At 35.4% G+C, this 24,221-nt stretch overlaps 2 protein-coding genes across 2 annotated transcripts; both read left to right on the top strand.

Moving 5' to 3' along the window:
* The first annotated feature begins 775 nt into the window (after positions 1-775).
* LOC113777550 (GPI ethanolamine phosphate transferase 2) lies at positions 776-11,299 on the top strand. Its single transcript, XM_027322667.1, has 17 exons — positions 776-1,035; positions 1,157-1,253; positions 1,578-1,622; positions 1,708-1,875; positions 1,961-2,045; positions 2,132-2,238; positions 3,473-3,553; positions 3,857-3,909; positions 3,992-4,094; positions 4,697-4,834; positions 6,573-6,669; positions 7,526-7,739; positions 7,818-7,911; positions 8,180-9,178; positions 9,471-9,563; positions 9,693-9,976; positions 10,887-11,299. Exons 1-17 carry the CDS (start codon positions 890-892, stop codon positions 10,990-10,992), a joined length of 2,910 nt encoding a protein of 969 aa, XP_027178468.1. The 5' UTR covers positions 776-889; the 3' UTR covers positions 10,993-11,299.
* An 8,105-nt stretch (positions 11,300-19,404) lies between these two features.
* LOC113778347 lies at positions 19,405-21,089 on the top strand. The gene is made up of 2 exons (XM_027323733.1): positions 19,405-20,524; positions 20,555-21,089. The coding sequence occupies exons 1-2, from the start codon at positions 19,492-19,494 to the stop codon at positions 20,713-20,715; spliced, it is 1,194 nt and encodes a 397-aa protein (XP_027179534.1). The 5' UTR covers positions 19,405-19,491; the 3' UTR covers positions 20,716-21,089.
* Positions 21,090-24,221: the final 3,132 nt, after the last annotated feature.

Genomic DNA, 24,221 nt, shown 5'->3' with positions numbered 1-24,221 from the left:
TGCTTTACTAGGCATATGGCCACAAAAATGTACGTCTCTTAACCCTAATAATAAGTTTTGTAATTTAATAAGTAGGTTAGTTTCACCGTTTAAGAAAAATAAAAAAAAAGTAGGCTATTTTCAGACTTTAAGGTATTCTAAGTTGAAGTATTAATTCAAAGGCTCTCTCTAATTGTTATTTTCTTTATTGCAAAGAGTGCTATGAACTAGAATGGCAATATTCAGATAGAAATGAATTTTGATTTACAAAATTAAAAGTGTAGAAGATTTTTTTTTTTTTAAAAAAAATTTGATTATAGACATATCACAGTTTACAAGATTAAAAAAAAATGAAGATTGACTTTAAAGGAAGAAAATTAGTAACTTAGAAATTGATCTAGCCTTTTAATTGGCAAGAAGCTTTAGTAATTTGCTAAGGAGAAAAAATATTATTAATAACTTTGCAATGAAGTAGTATTTTTCCTGTCTATGAGCTATTATATAGTTTCTAAGAATAAAACAATGTATTTTTTAAACCTCAATTATCAACAATTGCTAATTTAACTCCAAGTTGCAAGTAGCCCAAGTTTCAATGACATATCCACCATTTTTTTTTGCCAATAATAGCTTAAAGTTCCTATTTTTCTTTAAAAAAATCCGATAAGGGAAATTCATACATATTTACCTTTTTAAAATTCTTTTCCTAAATACATTGCAGTGCCTTTTAAAAAAAAATTTTCTTCTTTATTGTTCTCGTTTTGAATTAAATTCCATAAACCCCTTCCTTGATCTTGTGCTCCTTGCTTCTGGGGTTTTACCTTGCCTATACATTCCTTCCCTTTATTCCCACTCCGATTCTTTGCGAAAAATCTTGAAACAAGCTGGATTAGATTCTCTCTCGTCAAGTAAAATGATGGGCTCTTCTTCATCTTCTTCTTCCTTAACATGTAAAAGATTAACAATATTGACAATATTAGCAGTTGTAATGCAAATTACTGGATTATTTCTCTTCGTTATAGGCTTCTTCCCAGTAAAAACCACTCTCTCAGGGGCCAGGTAACCTTCCAGTTTTCCCGCTTGATTCATTTTAGTTCTGTTCTTCATCCTGTATCAAGGATTGTCCCTTTTCATTTTTATTCTTGTTTGTTTACATCTTTTCTTTTAACGAAAATTTCAGTGGTTTGGAGAGTTTTTATCCACCTGGGTTCGATTCAAGTGATGATAGAAATGCTAGTACAACTTTACCTCCTCGTCAGCTTAAATCTCTATATCAGGTGACTACCACTGTTTACCCTGTTCTTTACTCTCTTTTTTTTTCTTTTAAATTTGGATTTTCAAATTTGTTGCAATTGGGATATTTAGTAGCTTAAGACTGGTAATGTGCTTCATTGTTGGTTAGGATGATAATTGTTGAAAGCTTTTTTGGGACCCTGGTGAAAAGAGAAACTAATTGTTATTAAGTCTATTCATCATTTACAGCACACTGGAATATGGAAAAGAAAATACTCACTTAATTTTTGCTATATATTTTCTTCTCATTTTAGCTATTAAAGTTTATGTCTTCATGCAAAGTGGGTTATTTTTGTCTTCCTTTACAGCAACTATCTGGTGTACCGCCTTTGTTTGACCGGCTAATACTAATGGTACGCTGCTCAATTTGTGTAAAAATTGCTTCTGCTGAATTAGTTTCGTAAGGGAGAACCCTGTTTGTTGTGATGTTTGTTCTAGGTCATTGATGGTCTGCCAGCTGAGTTTGTGCTTGGGAAGGATGGCAAGCCTCCTCCTAAGGTTTATATGGAAGCTATGCCATATACACAATCATTATTGGCTAAGGGAAAGGCAATTGGATACCATGCTAGGGCTGCTCCTCCTACCGTGACAATGCCTCGCTTGAAGGTTTGTAAACTGGTTATTTTGGTGAAATTTGAAGCTGCTATTTGTGTGGTCTGACTGTTCTTAGTCCTGCTTTTGTGTATAGTAGGCCATGGTTTCTGGTGCAATTGGAGGATATCTGGATGTTGCTCTCAATTTCAACACACAAGCCTTTCTAGATGATAATCTTATTGGTCAGTGGTTATCCTTGCTAAAGTGAACTCACTAATTATATGAGTGTTTTAGCAACTTTTGCAATTTTCGTCCATCTCTTTTTCAGAACAATTTTCTAGAATTGGCTGGAAAATGGTAATGCTGGGTGATGACACATGGCTTAAGCTGTTTCCTGGGATGTTCACAAGGCATGACGGTGTTAGCAGTTTCTTTGTGAGCCTCTTTTGCTTTCACAATTTAAAGCATTTTACTTCATTATGTTTTAGTTTTTCTGCCTTTCTGGTAGCTGTATTTTGATTTACACATGCACTTTTGGTTGACTGCCTTTAATATAGTACCTTTCTAGAATGTTCAACTTGTATTCACCAGAACAATGAGGTGAAGATTTTATAGATTTAACACTTTGTCTAAATGCATTTTAATTACTGAACATATTGGAAATTCTGTTTTGTGCTATTCCTTGTATCAGAGGAATAACAAGTGAAGTGGCAATGGAATTACATATTTTGCAAGAGCTGTTCCACTAAAGTAGGAACTCTGCAAGAAATACTTTTTGTTAATGTGCAATGCTGAGGGAAAGTTTTGTTTATCTTGTTTTTTTATGCAATCATAGCAGATATTACTGAGAAACATAAACATCCTTGTAACAATTACTCTGAGAAAATATTCTATAGGCTAATATCTGTCATTTGTAAGCTTTTTTCTTGTGAATAGAGTACTCTCTGTATAATGTCTCTGATCTGTTGCTTGATTCCTGTGTTGTTCAAACTTGTAAACATTATACTGCATGCATTAATTCAAACAAAACTAGAAAAAACAAAAAATCAAGAAAATTACTAGCTTAAGCTTTGGCTTCTAGTCAAAAACTACAAAGGCATTGAGTGTGCAAAACTGTCAGCTATTTCTTGCTAGTTTCTTACTTAGTTTCAGTTACGTGAACTTAGAAAATAGTTGCTTTGCTTCAAAGGAATGTGTGCAAAATACACATTGAGTGCTTCTGCCTCCTCATAAGAGGCATCTTTATTTTCTTTGGTCTATAGATGGGAACTTTTCTACCCTCTGAGCTAGTTGGATAAAATCATTTCCTATTAGAATAGAAAAAGGAAGTGAAGAAACAACTTAATATTTTGAAGCAGATCTGCATCTGATATTGATACAATAAAATTCAGAAGTCAGAAAAACAGAGGGGAAAGAGAAGCTGAAAATAAATGCTTGTAAAACTCAAACGTATATAATTTTTGTCTGCAGCATGAAATCAGAAAATTAATAGGGGAGCCAACAAGATTTTGACACGCCTAGAAGACAGTAAACTTTTTTTTGCATGGTTTGCAGTAACAATCTTCTTCAATAGGAAAACTCCATTTTTTGGAAGCAGGGTGTATGATAGTTCCTTTAGCATGCTCCTCTCTGAGCACTATTTTATTTGGTTCTGATATTCTTGATGCAGGTTAAAGACACTGTGCAAGTGGATCACAATGTTTCTCGCCATCTGAATGTTGAGCTCAACAGGACAGACTGGAATCTTCTGGTATTTGCTTAATAGTTCATATTTGGATGTTTATTACGGTACTAGCTAGAGTTTGTATGCATCCATAGCCTATATGATGATTCAGTGTCTGTGAATGTTTGCGGAAAGGTTGAGCCTTTACTTTCTGGCTGAATGCCTACCTTGGTGAAGCAGTTTGGCTTTTACTCCTTTGTTCCCTGCCCCTTTTTCTTTACAATTTTATGATTCTTATTTAGGTCTAAACTATGTGCTGGGATCCCCTTTTCTTTACAATTAGGTCTAAACTATGTGCTTGGATCCCCTTTTTTGGCGCTTACTATGCAGATTCTTCATTTTCTTGGTTTGGATCATGTTGGACACATTGGAGGTCGCAATAGGTAGGTTTGTGCTTCTTTTGCTGTTATTTCAGTGAAGAAGATCTAGCCTTATCCATTGATGTCAATCACCTGATGATTTCAGTTTGTTGATGGGACCAAAACTCAAGGAGATGGATGAAGTTATTAAAATGATTGATTTGACTACTCTAAAAAGTCAAAAATACAATCAAGGAAGGACACTTCTGGTTGGTGCTGCTTCATTCTAATGGTAGTGCTGGTATCCTATTGTTGTTACCGCGCTCATTCCTCTGATAGAGTTTCTTGGGAAGTGGGTTTCTAGTCTAATTCCTGTTGCTTAGACATTATTTGACTTTTACTTTTAATATCTTATTTTAATTTGGATATACATGGGCTGTTATGCTTGCGAATTATAACAATCCAGTGGACTCCTCTGTTTAAGATTTACTTCATTAACTTTTTAAGGTGTTTGAGTTTGTTTCTGGGATGGAGTTATTTGATCTCAATAATCCTTGTATTCAACTTTTAAGAGATTGCCTTTAGGTTGACAGCAATTTGACTGTGAGAAATGACACTATGTATGATATCAAATAAAGTATTGAAATTGTAATTTTATCCAATTTTTTAAGAATTGCATAGTAATAGTAGGTTTCTAATGAGATTGAGTGTTCAATAAAATGCCTATTGTTGGAATACCAAATATGTTTCATAGCTGCAGTGATGATAGCTATGATTCTACTAACTTGTCTTGTAATAGACTTGCATTATTAAGAAAAGTACTTGGGAATATGTTGTGATTTAGTTTGTTTTTTGATTTTTGTAATTGCAGGTGGTTGTAAGTGATCATGGCATGACAGAAAATGGCAATCATGGGGGATCATCCTATGAGGAAATTGACTCTTTGGCACTCTTTATTGGGCTGGGAGAATTTACTAATTCCTCAACAACCAATAACATAGCCAACCAGGTTGGGCTCTGAATATTTCTTGCAATTGATGTTTATCCAGATTTCCACTGTATGGACTGTATGGGCGTCATTTATCCCTTTTCATATTTGTCTTTTTTTCAAATTCCTTTTACAGCTGCTTGGTTGAGCAACGAATGGATATGTTTCACAAAATATTGCTACATAAAGGGGCTTAGTTTTGGTTTTATCGATATCTTCATTCTGGCATATATTCCAAGCATGTTTCAATAAACAATCAGGGGCAACCTCTGAGATGTTTTTTTGAATCATAAGGAGGACAGTTTATCATTTTTTAAAATTTTAATCAGATAAGAAGTTTTTTTGTTTGTTGTGTTCTTCATGGATTTGTTGTTTCTTTATGTGGAATGATTTGATTGCGTATATTCTCTATCTCTCTCTCTAAATGATACTTTTGGCATCCAGAAAATTGCATTATGGATTTTGGTACAGCGTTCTATGTTTTTTCTGCTTGCATGCTCAAAATATGTTGAGAAGATAGTTTATAAATGATATAGGCATTTTATGTTTTTCCTGATTCCGTGCTCAAAATATTTGAGAAAGCTTCTTGAAGTAGGCCATTTGCATTATAATGGATAATCAATTAGTATTGATGTTCTTCTTTATCATGCCAATCGAAGTTGTAAATTTCTCTTGAACTGAATAGGCTGCATGCCTAGATGTTTGCATGTCTTGTTTTGGTGCTGTTTGCTATCATCATCTATCACAAGGGCCCCAAACAAGATTTAGTTATTCTCTCAGGGCATTAGATTAGGCTCTTTTGAAAATGTTTGCCATCTTGGGAAAGACAGTTCATATGGGTAGCATTGGCTGCAACATTTGACAACATTAACTGCCTCCAAGGCTGATTGACCTAGCAGTTTGATACTGTTATACTTTTGAATTTTGAAGGCTGCCATTGTAATCATCACAATGCATTTTAATGTTTAGTTTAGTGCTATCTTTGCTATTGGAATCTAGATGACTGCTATAGGATGGGAGCTAAGATAGTAGTCTAAATGAAAGAACATTAGGGAGTTTTTGGACAGCAAATCTGTTATTTTCCAAATTATAATGAGTGATTCTATATATATATATATATATATAAAGTAAATTTCAGTTCTTGAACAAAATTACTTATATAATTATTTTGAGAAGAAAGTTTAGAGGATCTATTGGTTTATTCCTTGGCTGTGCTTTCTTATTTTCTTTCTTTTTCTCCAATTTCGTTCAATTGAAAAATGTTTCTGCCATCTACCTGGCATTTCCAAGTTATAAAGTACATCATTGAGCAATGTAAATGGTGAGCGCCAAATGAAGCACCATTTTCTGTCTCAGTTTTTCAAACAAATGTTGTAACACAAAAAGGAATGATGATCCATATTGGTGAAACGACATAACAAGAGATAGAGTTGCATGGTGGCCTATGTCTTGCTTGCAATCAAAGACAGCAAACATATGTAGCTGTCACATGATAAATATAATTCAGTTTAGAAGTGTATATCTTCCTCATCTGGGACAAGGATGATTGTGGATTGACTGTAATCCTACAAGGGAATAGCAACTGAAGAGACAACAATTTGTCAGATTTGTGAACATATGCCTGTATTCTGTCAGAGCATCCTTTTGGCTATATTTGTATTTTATATAATTTCAGTGGGTAGTGAAGTATGTGCGTGTGTATGTCTTATTATTGTTTTCTGTGGCCCCTCAATCTTTGTTTTGTTTTCTTGTAAGACAGGTTGACATTGCTCCAACATTAGCTCTACTTTATGGAGTCCCAATACCAAAGAACAATGTTGGCATCGTTATGGTGGAAGTTTTCAAGTTATTGACAGGTTTAACCATGTCAAATTTTTCTTCCATTTCTGTTGGAAAGCTACTGGATCAGATGTTTGCTTTTAAAGTCTAATAATGACATTGGATTGAAAGATCAACAGGTTTCTGTTTGAAGAAGTGCCTGCAATTTAACTGTTCTATAAACATCTAATTAACTCAAGTAGCACAAAATGTACAAATGGTTAACATAGCCGTTCAGAGTGCTATGGTAGAAATAATCTATGCCAAATACACCAAATGAAATTAGTCAATGGGATTTTTGCCTCTTATGTTGGAAAGTACTTACTGTTTGCTAAAAGCATGTAGAGTACAGCCTTGTCAAGTTACATTAACATATGTTTTACAATCTGGAAAACTGCAAATTCTACAAGAAGCACGTGGGATTTTGTAAATTCTGCAAATTCTACAGCCTTGTCAATGGGATTTTTGCCTCTTATGTTGGAAAGTACTTACTGTTTGCTAAAAGCATGTAGAGTACAGCCTTGTCAAGTTACATTAACGTATGTTTTATAATCTGGAAAGCTGCAAATTCTACAAGAAGCACGTGGGTTGGTGCATGCAGTGCTGTGTGTCAGTGTGAAAATCTTTACATTGTTTTGGTTTATTCTTATTCGAGTAGGATGCCAATTTTCTGAACTTCTATCGGTTGCCTGGCCTAGGTACTTCTTTACATTGTATGAATTTCCTGGACTGACTAGGATAAGTAGAGTGGTGATGATTTGAGAAGTTTCATTTCCTCGTCTCAATAGACAGCATATGCAAATGGATTTACATGCTTTGAAAGTTCAAGCTAATCTTTTTCTTGTTCTGGGTGTGCTGTATTTCATTTGGTAACATGGTTCTGTAATATTGCAGATGATGAACGGCTGAGGCTAATGGAGTTAAATGCCTGGCAGTTGCTCCAATTACTTCAGGCTCAATTGCCTGGTTTAGAGTGTGAAATTTCCAAATGCAATGTCCATAGAGATGGTAATGGATCTGAGATCAGACAAGACTATAGCACTGTAGAGGAGATGTTTTGTTGTCTATATTTACATGCGGCAACTGTCCACAAATCCATGAGATCTGAGTAAGCCTTTAGGTGATGGATTTTCACATCTCTGTAAAATGCTGAACTACTGCTTAATTACATAATTCTTTTTTCCAGTTCACCTGGGGGAGATGAATACGGTAGTACCTTTTTGGCTTACCGTGAATTTCTGAAAACAGCAGGCCAATGGCTATCTCGCAGAGCAACTGACGTAAGTCTAGGAATAAATACTATTGTTCCATAGGATGGTTTACCTGTTGACTTGAGTTGATGTTCTAGGTGAAAGTTGAATAGTCATAGCCATTATGCTCCAACAAACATTTTGGTTGTAATTAGGATTGTAGGTATACCAATCAGTGCAGCCAAATGGGTGCGGAGAGAGAGAGAGAGAGAGCAATAGTAAATTGCTGAACGTTCAGTTCTCTCCTTCACTTCTTCAATGATTTTTAGGACTAACATGTTGTCTTTCATCCTTACAGAGACCTCTCAGTCTACTTGCTTGTGGATTTGCAGCCATGCTCGTATCTTGTTCAATAATAATGGGCCTTCTTTTCTTCCTTATCCGTGAAACCTATATCAAGGAAAGGGAGCTTCATTCTCACGCGTGGCAGTTGGATAAGACTTTTACACTGGCTATAATTTGTATCCTTATGCTAAGTATGGGATCTAGTTCGATGGTAGAAGAAGAACAATATATATGGCATTTTCTGACATCTTCAATTTTTTTGGTGTTACTCCGAAAAACTCTGCAGTCCATCACATTAGGATTTGGGGTACTGCAAAACTCTTCAACTGTAATTAAGGAACAAAGGGAAAGAGGTCTTCTTCAAATTTTTTCTGTTATTGTAGTTCTTGTTTCTGGAAGAATTTTAAGAGGCTGGCATCAAGGTGGTGTCAATTGGGCTCATCTTCCTGATATGGCAAAATGGCTTGAGCAGGCAGGAAGTGGTTATACAAATGCGCTGCAGCTGACATCTGGTGTCTTACTTATCAGTGCAAATATTTTTACTCTTCTTTTTTCGTTACGATCAAAGAGAACTTTTGCTGTGGTGATACTTATGATCAATTTGTGCCCATCTTTGATGATTGTGTACCTTATGATTATACATCAAGGTAGCACATTAGGGACAACTGGTTTTGGTGCCACCAAAATGGTTCAAAGATTCTATGCAATTTTGGGCATTTCTACACTTGGGACTGTTGTTTCTGTACCAATGTTTATGCTTTTACAGAATTCTAATAGCCCAGTAAATGATTTCACCTTATGCCGTGATATCTCTTCTGAATTTAGAAGGAATCTCTTGCTTCAAGGGATGAAAGATTCTACCTTTATAACTGGCTGGAGTTTCATATTCAGCTGGTGTCTTCTGCAGCTGTTGCTGCAACAACCTGTGAATTCAATGCCTTTATTGTTACTATTCATTCAAATCCTTGCTACCATGTGGTATTCTTCTGATGGTGATGCCCAGTTTATTGAGGTGAGTCATGATGCCAAAGTTTCTGCCCAATTTTCTTACTTCTACCCACCCCCTATCAACAATCATGAAAGTAGTAAAAGAGTTAGCATGAGTTTAAAGTTAATTGTCTTGAAAAGTATGAACCTGCAACAATGCAGCTAAGGAATTTTGGTTTGTTTTCTGTAGTTTGTTGAAATAACATCACCGTGTAATTCTATACATTTAGCTGAAGCACTGCTTAACGGTTCCTTGTTGATATTAAATGAAACTGATGTTAGATGTGCAATTAATTGAATATTTTTTGAACATTCAGGTGGCTGCACTATACTATTTGGGAATGGCGGGCCATTTTGGTCTTGGTAACACCAACAATCTCGCTACAATTGATGTTGCTGGTGCTTTTACTGTACTTCTTCTCCCCTGAAAAGCTTTTTGATTTCATGCTGATGCCTAAAGTTATTCTATTAGTCTCTGAGGTTTTTTAACTTTTTTTTTTTGGCTACATCTTCAGTGACATTGATTTCAATATTGACAGGGTGTCTCAAGCCAGTCCACCTTACTTTCTGGCATCTTAATGTTCATGATCACATATGCTTCCCCGATATTTGCTCTTCTTAGCATGGTGCTATATATATCTGTGAAGGACATAGGTGGTGACATAGAAGCCAAGGAAGTAGATATTGGAGATCTGCTAAAGAGGAATCTCAGCTTTCCTTGTCTAGTTCCGCTGGGTATAAATTCCATGTTGCTGATTGCATACACCGTCGTCTTGCTACTAATGAGAAATCATCTCTTCATTTGGAGCGTCTTTTCTCCAAAGTAAGTCATACTGAGCCAATAATGCCTATGCAGTATACCTAGACCACGTTCCCCACCCTAACTGTAGATTGAGCTCTGGCAGTTGGAAAGAATTTTGCTGTGTCCCAAGAAACAAATGATCTTGTTATGCTTCAGATTTCTTTACTGTTTATAAAAAAGAATGAATGGCATCTGACAACATGCATCTGCACAGAAGGAAAGAAGCTCAATTTTGTTCTAAAGCTCAATTTCGTTCTAATCATAGGCGGATTAACCAGATGGATAGTTGCCCAAAAAAATCAGAATCATGATTTTCCAGTTCCCTAACATCCCTTTCTTTGTGCAAAATAAATGTCTTCATCAATTCAATCCCAGATTCTCTTCCAGAATCTGAACGCCACACAGTTCTTCCACAGAAAGTCTAAGGGTCTTGTGCCACTTGCTGGAGTCCATTGCTTTCAATAAGCACAAATTGTAATTTCGAAGCATTCACCGCACTAATCAAATTGATAGCATCTAATGGGTCCACATGCACAGAGAAAAAGGGCAAAAGGCTAGCTCATCTAAAATATTTCCAAGTGGACTTCTTGATTAGTCATGGAATGATAGAATTCTTGTTCGCATGCCTTTTTCCCCCGTTTTGGGTGAAAGTCGTCATTTCTTTAGCGAGCTTATCCTCTGAGCTTAATTTCTCCAACTGTTTTAGCTAGCTAAGGTCTTAATGTATTCCATTAATAATCTCTTGGTTCCTGAGATATCATAAACTTAACGAGTACATCAAAGCAGGATACGATAACTGAAAAATTGCGATCTTAGAATGCTCTAGATTTGATAGATGGAAAGAGAGTTTGTAAATTAGTTATGGTCCACTACTCTACATTTCATTATCTTGCATGCTGTTGTAATTGAATGACTCATCTTGCTTCTCCAGGTACCTGTATGTCTGCGCCACTACCATCTGTATCTTTCTGGGTGTATCTATTGTGGCCTCAGCAGTGGTATATTCTTTTGGGGTTCTTGCCTTGCGAAGAAGTTGAAGACACATGCTGATTTTGACTTGAAAGAGAGTGTGTTCGGGCAGTAAATCTAACTTAGGATGTTCGCCAACAGATTTTATCAGATGGTTAAGATTTCTTGCTTACTGCTCTCGTGCTATGAGCAAATAGAGCAGTGCATCTAGAATGCAATTCTTCATTTCATTTGAAAGATTGATCAAATGGCAGTTTTGTAAACATTATTTGATTCTGTAGTCTAGTAAATTCTGAACATCAGTGATTGTAGTAAATTCGGTGATTTTTCCTGTGGAGAAAATATGATTACACAATAATGGTATTTTCTCATTGACACCCTCACCCTTATGACAGGGACCCAAAATGGTTCTACCATGCAGTTTACCTAAAACTGCAAGTCCTATTGTTGCTCATTCAGTCTGAGAATTGATGAACTAAGCCAAATGCTGATTACTGTGGATTAGTCTGTAATTTACATATTAGACAGACTCGTGCAATTGTCAAAGCAAAAAAGTCTTGGTCCTAAAGACCCTTCTTGCTAGTTGCCTGTATCCAGCAGCCACGGCTAAACTCTAAAAGACTGAACCGAAAGACCCAATAAAATCAGACATTTATTGGGCTATGGCAGCAGAACTCAATTTGTGTACAAACAAAAGCAGAAAAACCTACGAATGAGTTAAAATAAGGTGTTGGTTTTAAATGATGTTTTGGTTTTAAGCCAAGGTTTTGATACTTGTCACTTCTCTTTTGTCAATAGGTAGGGCAATCGTGTGTCTCATAAGCTGCCAAAATTTGCCACAAGCTTGCATGATGAAATCAGTTGGAAGGATTCCTTTCCAATTTGGCTTACTAGTTTAGCCAAAAATGATGTAAGAGCAGTTGCTCCAACTCTGTAATTTCTACTCGGTTATAAAATTTGTTATCGTTTGGAAAAAAAAAAAAAAGTTAAAATAAGGTTGGAGGGTCCCTTTCTTGTATACTGACTAGTATCCTCCTGTTCCTAATCCGACGAGAGAAATAGGTAGCCAAGAACAGCTGTACCCGACAGAGTGGTTTCAGAATATGCCTTCAGCTACTATTTCTTCCACTGTTATTCGTCCATTACCCTGAATATGCTGTACAAGCCTGAATATTCGTACACAAGTTGCTCACGTCCAAATTCCTGCTACATTTTATGTACGAGGAAATATGCAGGAGAAGGGGCAGAAATAATTGTCACGATCGATAATAATCCCATGCAGTCAAATAATTCTAGTGATCAGCAACTCTAGTAGAAGTTAACATGATGAAGGCTTAATTGCTCTATATTGATAATTTCAATTTGTTATTCCCAATTTTGTTATTGGGAATGATGATGAAAGATTCAGCCTCCAGAACGGATTCACTGTCATATGACAGATCCGCGATTATTAGCTTCATGTAGGCGATAACCATCTCGAGAAAATTACTTCACTGTTGTGGAGCGGAAAACTATGTTCGTATTCCACGTCTTCTTGGCAAAGTAGAAGGGGATATTGGTTTTCAACCCGTAAATAATCACTAAGAATAGATAAGCACCTAAAACTGCTCCATGGATAAACTTTTTCTGGTAAGGAATCAGAGTTACGGTCCCTGTTTGCACACATCACTCAGCTGTTACAATCTCTAGCTCGACATATTTTTCATGGCCGCCACCGCTATTTCTACTGCTGAAGTTGTTGCCACTGCCCAATTCCAAAACTTCGATGTTTTGGTGTTTTACCCACCATTAATCCTCAACTTACCACTCAAAAGTTACCATGGCCAAGCCACCCCCATGATGGCCTTCACTTGTGGCAATTCATGGTTTCCGGCTCCGCCCATGGCGTGTTAGAACACATGGCCATGTTCCCCGCAGACACTGTTAAGACCAGAATGCAAGCTATCGGCTATTGCCCCATGAGATACGCTAGTATTAGTCAGGCTGTTCAGTCAATTATCAAATATGAAGCCCCAGCCGGACTTTGCCGGGGGATTGCAGCTATGAGCCTCAGTGCCGGCCCGCCAAGCTGTTTATTTTGCCGTTTATGAAACTTGCAAGAAAGCTTTGTCCCATGGGAAAAGAAAATGATCCCCTAGCACACACGGCCTTGGGTTGAGGGAGGAGGAGAGGAGGAAAGGGAAGAGGGAAGGGGCAGAGGAAGTGGGTGGTGGTGTTAGGTGGAAGGAGAAAATGTGGTAGATTTTTTTTTTTTTTTTTTTTGTATATATTTGTGAGTATTTTTGAGATATTGTATTGATTGTGTTTTTGGAGTTATTTTTTGTTTGTCTATTACTGTAACATTGCATTTAAAAAACTAGTTTATGAAAAACAGGGGAATCCAAACAAGGCGAAGATCTATATCTATATGTATTCAGAAAGGGATTTTTAGCAGAAACCCTTTCAATGCCTTCTAAACTTGTCATACTTTTTTCTAAATTTTTATATTTATTTTAATACATAAAAAAGTAGTGGGTTATAACCCACCTTATCACCAATCAATATTTCCACTATCCCACTATCACTTTATCACCAATCAATATTCCCACTATCTCACTCCCACTATCCCACTATTTTAACTCATATTTTTGTATTTATTTTAATACATAAAAAAGTAATGGGTTATAACCCACCTTATCACCAATCAATATTCTCACTATCCTGTTATCACCTTATCACCAATCAATATTCCCACTATCTCACTCCCACTATCCCACTATCTTAACTCATCCTACAATTACTCCTACAAATTCTTCTTTTACTGATCGACTTAATTAACTTATCGAGTTAATTCCCTCACCCTCTCTCTCAGTTTCTTATTTGTTTTGGGTTCTCTATTGATTTTGTAAATGTATTGATTTTGTTTCTTTTGTGAGCAGTAGTGGAAGATATTATGTGCAGAGACTCTAGCAGAAATCAACCTTCTTGCAGCCGACTTAATTTTCCAGGTCAGTCCCCTCTGCCTTTTAATTATGTTTTGCTTTTGCTTTGTTTTTTGTCATGAATGATATTGCATTGATTTTCTGATCATCCATTATTTCTGAAAATTTTTTACAAAATCTTATGAACGGTTGTTTGCTTATTGTTACACTGTAAAGCAAAGATAAAAAGGTATTGCTTGCTTATATAATTGCGGATGGTATAGGTTCATGATTGAGGATTCTACTATTTCTAACATAAATTGTATATTATAAAAATTTATTTGTTTGTATTACTGAAATTTTTTTAATTATTTTTTATTGCACATTTATCACATAAAATAGGTGTTACGATAGTTATTTTCATAATTTTATTCCAAAAATGATCGTGCATGAAATAAAAAAAAGATTTTTTGATAATTAAAAAAAATAATTAAAAATGGTTTATAATTGGAGAAAAACAATTCAGATACTACTAATAACTAAGGCACTATACGCCCATTATTAAAATTGGATTAATTTTTAATTTCGTCAGAAATCCTTTTGGCAAAATTGCATTCTAGCCTTTCTTTTCTTTATCAACAATGACAATTACAACTACGTGATTCATCTATCTAGCAACAGCACAATTCAACTCATGGAATAAATAGTTCATTGCTTAAAGTACTTAAACGAAAGGTTAGAGCCAAGTCCTACTTAACACCTGCAAGTAATATATTACAATTAGAAAAAAGAAAATGATTCAAGAGGAGTAAAAAACTCACCAAACCCCTGACATATGTGCAATCTTCAAGGCACTTTTGAGCATTTAAAACTGCATTCCTTAGTTCAGGTAACAATTTCTCTGTAATTGTTTTCATTTGATTACAATGCAATTCTATTGATGCTATTTCTATATTAATTATTGTATTTTTTTGGTTAACAGTTCTCATACAATGTATCACTATTTACACATAAAATAAATACATAAACTATTGATTTTTAATTTAATGTATATTTTATTTCTAGATCAAAGAAATGAAAAATCTAACTGTCCTCAAGATCGCCAGGCATCCACATCACCAATGATTTTGCGTGATCATGGTAAATATACAGTTTCTTATATCGTCATACTCATCTTACATACACACTTTTTGGTTGCACTATCTTGCTAAATCAACTATAGATACAATACAATACAATTGTATTACAATTGTTTGATTACAATACAATTATATTACATTCTATTGATGCTGTTTATAGACAATTTAGAAATTTTATAGATTAGCAATTTATTTTATTTTATAGATTACAAATTACTACATGTACCAAAATATTTTTATATAGGGATTACTTCATTAACTATGGGTGCTAATAACAATTCAATTGGTGCGTATTTTTCATTTGATTACAACACAATTGTATTAAATTCTATTGATGCTATTTTATATTAACTATTGTATTTTTTTGTTAACAATTCTCATACAATGATAAAAAAAATTCTCATACAACCGAAAAAAGACGGTTCTTGAATGATATATACATTCTATTATATTTCAAACTATTGTTAAACAGATATTATATTTTAATTTTATTGGTAAAATTTTTTCACCTTTATTTGTTCACCATTTTATTTTTTTTCCAATAATGTCAGCACCGTGCATAGCACGGGTATTCCCACTAGTTATTTTGTATTCGTATTGTGACACAGGAAAGGCCACAAAAGTTGTATTACTAGTAACTCTTGATGCATGCATGCTCCACTATTTATGTGCGAGCATCTTAATTTTACTGTGTTACTAACAATTATATATTTTTATACTCCCTCCGTCCCACTTTGATAGTTCTGGTTCTTTTTTCACACAGTTTAATAAAAGTAGTTAACTTTGTTGGAACAATCAATTTAGGTAGCTATTTTCCTAAAATACCCTCACATTAATTAGAGTACAACTTTATGGGAACTTGAATTGATAGTAAAAAAAGAATCAACTCTCATTAAATGAGGTAGGTTTATAGTAACAACAACTTACATTGAATAAGGGTATTTTAGAAAAATTAAAATATAACTACATTTTTCAATTGGAAAGTGGACTACAATTTGGGACAGACAAAAAAGGAAAATAGGACTATCAAAGTGGGACGGAGGGAGTATTACATTTTTACTGCATTACTACAGTGAGGTAAACAATATATACATATATATAGATATAAACTTTAAACTATTGGATAATAACTAATCTTATCACCAATCAAATTTCAAATCTAAAACTTTCCTACTATCTCTTAGATGAATCAATTGAGAGTTTCATAAACCATTTACAGTTTGTTATTTAAACTTTAAACCCTTTTTATTCCTTAATTAAAGAAAATACATTTGTCAAGCTAAATTCTAAGGGATAATTGATTAGTCCCATTCTAAAATTATTCACCCTATTATTCCTATTTTTTCGTTATTCACCCAATTATATTCTAGGTACTATAATCATTTATCAATATCTTCTAGTAAAATATTCAATTAATCCTATTTTTTAATGATTTACCCCATATTCACTAAATCAATTTTCTTGTGGGCTTAAGCTCATCTTAATTTTTTTTTTTAATTCAGTGAGTTTAAGGCATTTTGATAGCTTTGCTTTTCTAAGTTTTATATTTTTTATGTTAGACTTTATTTAGTAGATTTGTTTTTTCAAAGTTTTAAATTTTTAACATTGAAATTTATACTCTAATATTAAATTTGGAGTATGTACCTAATAGTGATGACATTTTATTTGCACTCAGAATAAACTCAATATTAATATCATGCAAGCATCTAGATGATTTTTCATATAGCATATGTGCATCAAAATATGCATATAAAAGAAATTTTATGTATAAATTCTAAATCAATAAAGGTATATTTAGATGGTTGTTTTTGGCACAGTATTTTAGCAAAATTTTGATGAAAAGGTAGTATTTCACCAAACTGCCAAAAGCTTACTTTTTCTCGATGATTGCAGTTCTAGCTTTTTATTTGAGTAAAAATACTAACAAATGGGACAATGCATCCCTAGATAGTGAAAGAAATGGAAAGATAATTCTAACTTTTTATAAGATCAGAAACACTTAAAAAGTGAAGTAATGAATCCTAAATAGTGAAAAGAGTGGGAAGATAGGACCGTAGGATTGGAAAGGATAGAGGTTGGGGAAGAGCTATAGAACTGGATGATTCATGTGAGTTTTGACGAGTTATAATTGAGTTAACATATGTATATTTACTTAGTTAATGGTTCAAAATGGACGAATCATCAATGAAAACACTTTTAGACGGGTTTGAATTATCTAATTACCCATTCACGTCCTACTACTAAATTTTATTTACTTTTTCTTCCATATTTTGTTTAGCAACAAAATACTGTATCATTGTAAACAAAAGAAAACAACATATTAAATTAGTAAATCAATTTTTACCGAAAGAAAGAGAAAAAATGTATAAAATTTCACAGAGGAACCTAAAATTGTGATCATAGTGAATTTCAAATTTTATCACTTTTCAAGAATGTAAAAATAACTTAGGTATTAATGTAAATAATCAATTAACACTTAGGGAATTTATTAGACTTCTATGAAATGAAGGGAGGAAGTAGGATAAAATTTTAAAAAATAAAAGAATAGAAATTAAAAAAGGGGAAAAATGAAAAATATGTCTTTGTAAAAAATTAGAATATAATTATTGGAGTGATTTAGATTTACCCATTAATGATCTAAACATGTCAAAATAAGTGATCTAAACATGTCAATTTAATACCCATTAATTAATGGGTTTAATTAGGTCACTCGTTTATTTGTTGATGGGCGAGCCAAGTAAACAGGTTAGCGGGATAGAGCAAAGAGAAAATAGAATATTGGGGAATATGAAGGATTAGAGAGTTGTTTTTTTTTTTATTATTGATACGATAGCTTCCTACACTATGAGGAGGGGGAGGGTTTGAAGAGGTTTTGGAGTAACTCGGAGGGGATTTAACCACCATCGGACCAGATGGAGTGCACTACGCACCTGTCTGGATTTTTTAAACAATGCCACATTTAATTGTGATAAATTGGTGGAAAACAATATTTGAACCCTTGTCTCCTACCCTACCAAGCTTTAATGCATTGATGGTAGCCACCAGCCTTTGGGCTCGTCGTTATTAGAGAGTTGTGACTTGTGAGAAAGTTGGCTAATAAGAAATGTGAGGAAAAGGATAGTAGAGAGTGAAGGGATATGGTGGAGCAAATGGTGCTAAGAGGGAGAATATGGGGGAGAGAGAGGTATTAATGTTGTTTTTTTTTTTTTCCTGACGGAGGGGGTATACGGGCCATCAGGTAAATCGGACCCGACTAATCCCCCACCAGCCTGGGAGGAGAGGCCCCATTCCCCCGAACACGATAACCGTGGGACTCGAACTCTGGTGGAACTGGACAACGGCTCCTAAGGAGGTTTGCCGTGACCAACCGACCTGCCCATGAGAGGCATATTAATGTTGTGTTTGGTGTGCTTTTTTTTGTGATCTTTTTTCATATTTTTTATATGCTTTAAGGTTTTAGATAAGATACATAAATAAGATATAAATTAGATAATAGTATTCTTTTAAGTTTTTAATCCTTTTTAAATGTAACTACTATAAATAATTCATTTATTATTGTTATTATCATCATCATCTTAGATATAAACCATGCATAACACGGGTCAGAATACTAGTTTTATATGTACTCTAGAAGGATATTTCGATACCTAATTCATTGAAAAAAAATATTTTACTTACATTATAAATATAACTCTTAGTTATATTTTTATTTTTAAATTATCTTTTTATTTCACATAATCACATACATCTATAATGCTGTAATAAATTTTTTTTTCTCTAAGTGATGAACTATACAAACACCTTATGCTAATACAATTTGGTAATGACGAACCACTTTCCTATAAAAAGGCATATGTCACCGACGGACGATTTGTAACCGTTGCCTATGTCAGAAACATGTTGGTGAGCGATGTATGTCCTTGCTGGGCAATTTGTAACCGCTGCTACTGATGTTAGATTTTGTGTCCTTACTGAATGATCTGTAATTGTTGGTGCCGATGTGAAAACTGTGTTGGTGAGCGATCTGTATCCTCGCTGGACAAATTTGTAACTACTGATGCCAATGTCAGAATTGCATTGGTGAGCAATCTGTATAGATCCACCTATGGTCCAAGAGGTATGTATGACTCGTAAGAGTAATTGAAATCGAATCCGAATCCATCTAAAACTTTTTTTTTACCAAAAAAAATTAATGAAACAAAAGCCATGTTTTAAACTGATGTCAGAACTGCTGTGTTGATGAATATAAGTCCATATATGATCTCAGAGGTATGCCCTAACTCGCATGCGTAACAGAAATCGAATCCAAATCCCTCTAAACTTTTTTCTTTTTTTTTTAACAAATAAAAAACACAAACACATGTTTGAAAGGAAATGCGTGGAACTTGGGAGTGGAAATTAAAGAGAGAGATTGGAAATGCCCTTGGGCTTTGACTCATAAAGACTCCTCCTCACTGTGCAGCAGTAAAGTTCCTTTCTTTCCCTCCAGGTATCCGGCTTCCCTCAGTTCTCCAGACCCACGCGAGAGATGGGCGGCCAGGATAAACCCCCAGGACCCGGACTCGAACCCGACATACAGCCATTACTGAACGCCTCCAAATACTTCCTCTGTCACCGGAACTTTTCCCAGAGCTTGAAATACGCGGACAAAGCCCAGCAATCCAATCCAAACCACCCTGGTCCGCCCCAAATCCTCGCTATATCCACTGTTCTCTCGGCGACTCCGTCCTCGACCCGACCCGAACAGCCAGAATGGTACTTAATCATCAACCTCCCTCGTTTTACTCAAGACCAGAATCTGATTCGGACCCGTTGTGCTTCGCTCGTCAACCTCTTAAACCCTGACACAAACCCTTACCCATTTGCAGCCGAAGCCCGTGATTGGGTTGTCAAAGCAGAATCTGTTTTGTCTGACCCGGACGCGAAAGCCCAGTATGATAACGGATTGAAAATGACGCAAAAAAATATTGGAAATGGCGGCGGAACTTTTTGGACTTTGTGTCCGTACTGTTACTTTATGTATGAGTACGTGAAAATGTATGTGGATTGTGTCCTGAGGTGTCAGAATTCCAAATGCAGGAGGGCTTTCACGGCGGTGGCGGTTGCTGCTTCAGCGGCGCCGCCACCGGAGGTGCTGGAGGAAGGAAAGTATACCTGTTATGGGTTTTCGCCGCTGGGTTCTAACAATGGAAGTGGTGGTGATTCTGGTGAAGAGAGAGGGAAAAGTTGGTGGGCTCCATTTGTATCCATGGGTCAATATCCGGGTCCAGTTCGGGCCGATGAGGAAAAGGTGGATGTGAGGACTAATGTGGACTCAAGGAGTGAAAAGAGTAATGGGTTTATTGAAATTTCCGATGATGAAACTGCAGGTAAAGAGAAAATTGAAAGAGGGGGACAGGGAAACGGTGTTAACGATGGGAAGGTGGTGATGAAGAGGAAAAAAATGGCTGCTATAGGGAAGAAGAAATTGATGGGAAAAGGGATTAGAGTTGTTGGGAACAATAGTTTATCAGCGGAGGGTGGTGAAGGAATAGGGTTTAAAGCTGGAGGGAACGAAGCAAATGCAAATACAAGTCTAGGGAATGAAGCAAATGCAAATACAAGTCCAGGGAATGAAGCAAATGCAAATACAAGTGGAGGGATAACGGAAGGCTGTAATGAGGAGGAATTGGAGTTTTGTGCTGGAGATGATGATATTTTTGTTGCTGTGAATCCTTGTGCTGATTTAGGATGTGAAAAGCTTAGGAATTGATGAGAGATGAGTTGGGGATTTTGAACTCTGTTTTTGTGCACTGTTTTTCTAGCTGGGAGCCTTGGACATGATGGTGTACTAAATGGCCAGTAAAGTTTTGTAACTGGTAGAATCATGTTGATAATCATTAGAATTGTAGACCATAGAACTGGTAGAAGTGAAGAAGTAATCCTGAATATGGTTCTTGATATCTTTGTGTGGCTGTCATGTGGATTCTTTTGCCGGTAGTATTTGATGTTTTGAAACAGTTATATGGCCAATAGTATGCTTGGTTTTATCCAAAAGTAAGTTGGAAAAAAAAAACAGAGAAAGGGATCATATGATTGGTTATCTTTTTGTTTATAGTTTGTTATTGGCATACGAGTATTAAGTCATAAGCAAGGAAGAAGATTAAAATATTCTAGGTGCTTTAATTTGATTGCTGGGTTTTGGATCTGCTCTGCTTTGCCGTCCAATTTTTCTAACATTTCCCGCCAATAATATTTCTTCAGCAATCAAATTGGGTCTGAATCTGCTCTGTTTTAAAGTCCAATTTTTCTTCTATTTCCTGTCAATTTTTATACTATTCTAGCTGCTTTAGTTAGATTGCTGGGTTTTGATCTGCTCTGCTTTAGTGTCTAATTTTCTGACGTTTCCTGTCAATATTTTAGATTTTCTTTACCTTTGCCTTTTTCTTTGCTGGATTGCATTGTTTATGTTTCTGGTCTTCCTTTTAGTGCTGATGCTGAGGATCTTTAATGTCTGAAAAATCTGAGCCTAAATTTCTCTAACTTGGACAAGTCTGAATGTTGGTGTAGCTGTATATCTAGGATGGTAAATTGATGGGGATTTGACTTGTCAAGTTGAGAAAAGGGGGTTTTTTTGGGGGGGAAAGAAAATGAAGCTGAAGTTGATGAGGACATGAACTCTTCATGTCGAGTATTTACATTATACTTGAATTTTGGTTCTGTCCTGAGGTTTGGTGCATTCTCCTTGATTCTAATAAATTGGTGGTGGCTCATCTATCTTCTTCTACTTCTTGTTGGAAGGTCCATTGTAACTTTTTGGTAATTTGGGTTCGGATTGCATCAAGAGATATCCTGCAATATTGGGTTATCTTTTAATGAGATACTGGGATAATATAATGGACTAGTTCAGCTCTGAGAAGCTAGTTTTTAAAGACTCAGATCAACAATGGGAAATTATGTGTTATGTTTATTTGATTAGGGTGACACACTGGTACTAGGAAGCAATAAAGAAGTTATTACCTCTTTGAAAATGTTGTGTGTGTATAAATCAAGAAGCGACTGTGTTAATTTGTTGAAAAATAAGAACCACTAAAAGTATGCAGAAATCTAGTAATCAAGCATCGGTAGTCCTGTCCTGTGGCCCTCTTTCTTTTCTGTCTCTTTAGCATCAAGTAGAATAAGAGAATTGGAATGATATATAAGTGGGAGAACAGGGGCAGACATCCCTACAAGGGCCTGTCCGGACTAATCTAGGATGTCTACCTAATTTTATCTTCCAGTTTAGCCCCCTGTGACTGGATGGTCTTTTACCTATATTGACTGCTATTAACAAGTCTGAAGAGAGATTGTGTTATATCATGTGGGTGCGTTTGCATATTGAGCATTTAGCTTCCCTGCGAATGCTTTTTCTTTTTATTTTAATTGTGTTTTCAACGAGAATAGATTTTGCTTCTTCTTGATTTGCTTGTGTCTTGCATGTTCTGCTTTATTCTGCTTAGATATCACAGTTGAACTGCATACCTTCTGATGCATGTAGATGGAGATTCCTCCCTTTCAAGTCGTCATGTCATTCTTCGCCTAAATTGTGCTGAGAAGAAAAAAAATCTCTAAACTACCTAGGTGCAGAGAAACAGCTTCATAGGCTTAAAGCCGCTCCCACAGGTTCTGGTTCTGCATTTTCTTGCCTCACCAACTCTCTCCCTCTCTCTTGCTTAGTTGCTTTTGATTTTTCTTATGTTTCTTCCATTTGATAATGTATGATCAGATAGAGCGTGATCTCTTTTAGGCCGCGTACGAGTTCATACTTTGAGATGGATGAGGAACTAGCTTGTTGCAGGTTGATTGAGTTTCTATATTAGATTAATTAAGACTGCTTAAGAAAAAGATTGATGTTAACTTCGATCAGGCTCGACTAAAAACAGTTTTTCAGTGTGAAGAAAGATGCTTCTTTCTTTAAGGTGTCATCCAGTGGCTATACTAACAACTTTTTGGAAGCAGATTTTAACTTGAAAGTCGAGACCCCTAACTTTTATCCATCTGGGATTCCTGATGGGCCAATTTTACACATGTTCGATTGCCCTGTGCATGTTTTATTGTTTCCTAAGCTATAAGGAAGAAAACAGAACTTTTTGTTACAAGCAGCTTCATGGGATATCTTTAACAGCAAAAGAATTAGTCTTGTGGAATGGTTTATTCAGTCATCTCCCTCTTTTTGTGGTGGGGGAAATGTGGGGTTTTCTTTCTGGTTGCATATTATTTAACAAATCAAGTCAAGCTTGCGAAGTGGAGGGAAGAAGATTTAAGTTGATTTTTTGCACAATTCGTTGAAGCAAAGATGCAAAATAGAACATAGAGGAGACATTAAATTTGGCCGAGAGCGGAAAATCAAGATAACAAAAAGAAACTTGAACGTGCCAGGAAAAAAAAATCACACTACTGCCTTTTGTTCTGCTCTTTGGCTTACTTTTGAATCAAACTGATCATTTTTGTCAAAGCTGCGGACTAAAGAACTTCAATTCTCTCAAGTTGGGTTTTCTTTTCACACCCACGTGGGCAAAGACACTCAATTCCTTGCCTCTCCTCAGTCCTCCCCCAATCCCACACGAATACAAAAGAATTTCACACCAAATATGCATACAAGGATAACTTCCAAAACCCAAAAAAAAAAAAAAAAAAAAAAAAACACACGCACACACACACACACAAGGATGGTTGCCTATACAGGGGATTTTTCACATTTTGTCACTAAGTTGTTGGGCATAGAAATCCCTCCTTGGAAGTTTATCCATGGCAACCGACCATCTCTGAGAGTTTACGGGCCTATTTGGTAAATAAGTTTTTGATCAAGTTCGTCTGCCACAAGTTTTTTAACAACTTTAGCTATAGTAATCTCAAGAAATTTCTTAAAAATTTTAAACTATATATTTCAAAATATCTAAAAATTTATACATTTCAAAAATTTTACAAATAACTCCTATCGTAAATTACAGTAAAATTTTAGACAAACACCCAAAAAATTTATTTGACAAACGGCTTGGTTTCAAAGTTGTTGCCAACCTTTGCATCTTTTAAGTCGAAAAGTGAAAAAGGCAAAGCAAAGCAAAGATCCAAACTGTAGATGCTGGATAAAGAGGACACCCTATGTTTCTTCATACCGTGAACTTAGTGAGGTGACCGTCCCAGCTGTATTTGATTGAATTCAACTTTTCATCCATTGTGAATGGGATCTTTTTCCATTCCATTTCAATCTGTCTGAAACCCAAATGATTTTGCATTGTT

The sequence above is a fragment of the Coffea eugenioides genome, chromosome 7 (assembly GCF_003713205.1).
Source record: "Coffea eugenioides isolate CCC68of chromosome 7, Ceug_1.0, whole genome shotgun sequence".
Lineage (NCBI taxonomy): Eukaryota > Viridiplantae > Streptophyta > Magnoliopsida > Gentianales > Rubiaceae > Coffea > Coffea eugenioides.
The sequence above is the reverse complement of the archived record's forward strand: the minus strand, read 5'-3'. Positions and strand labels throughout refer to the sequence as shown.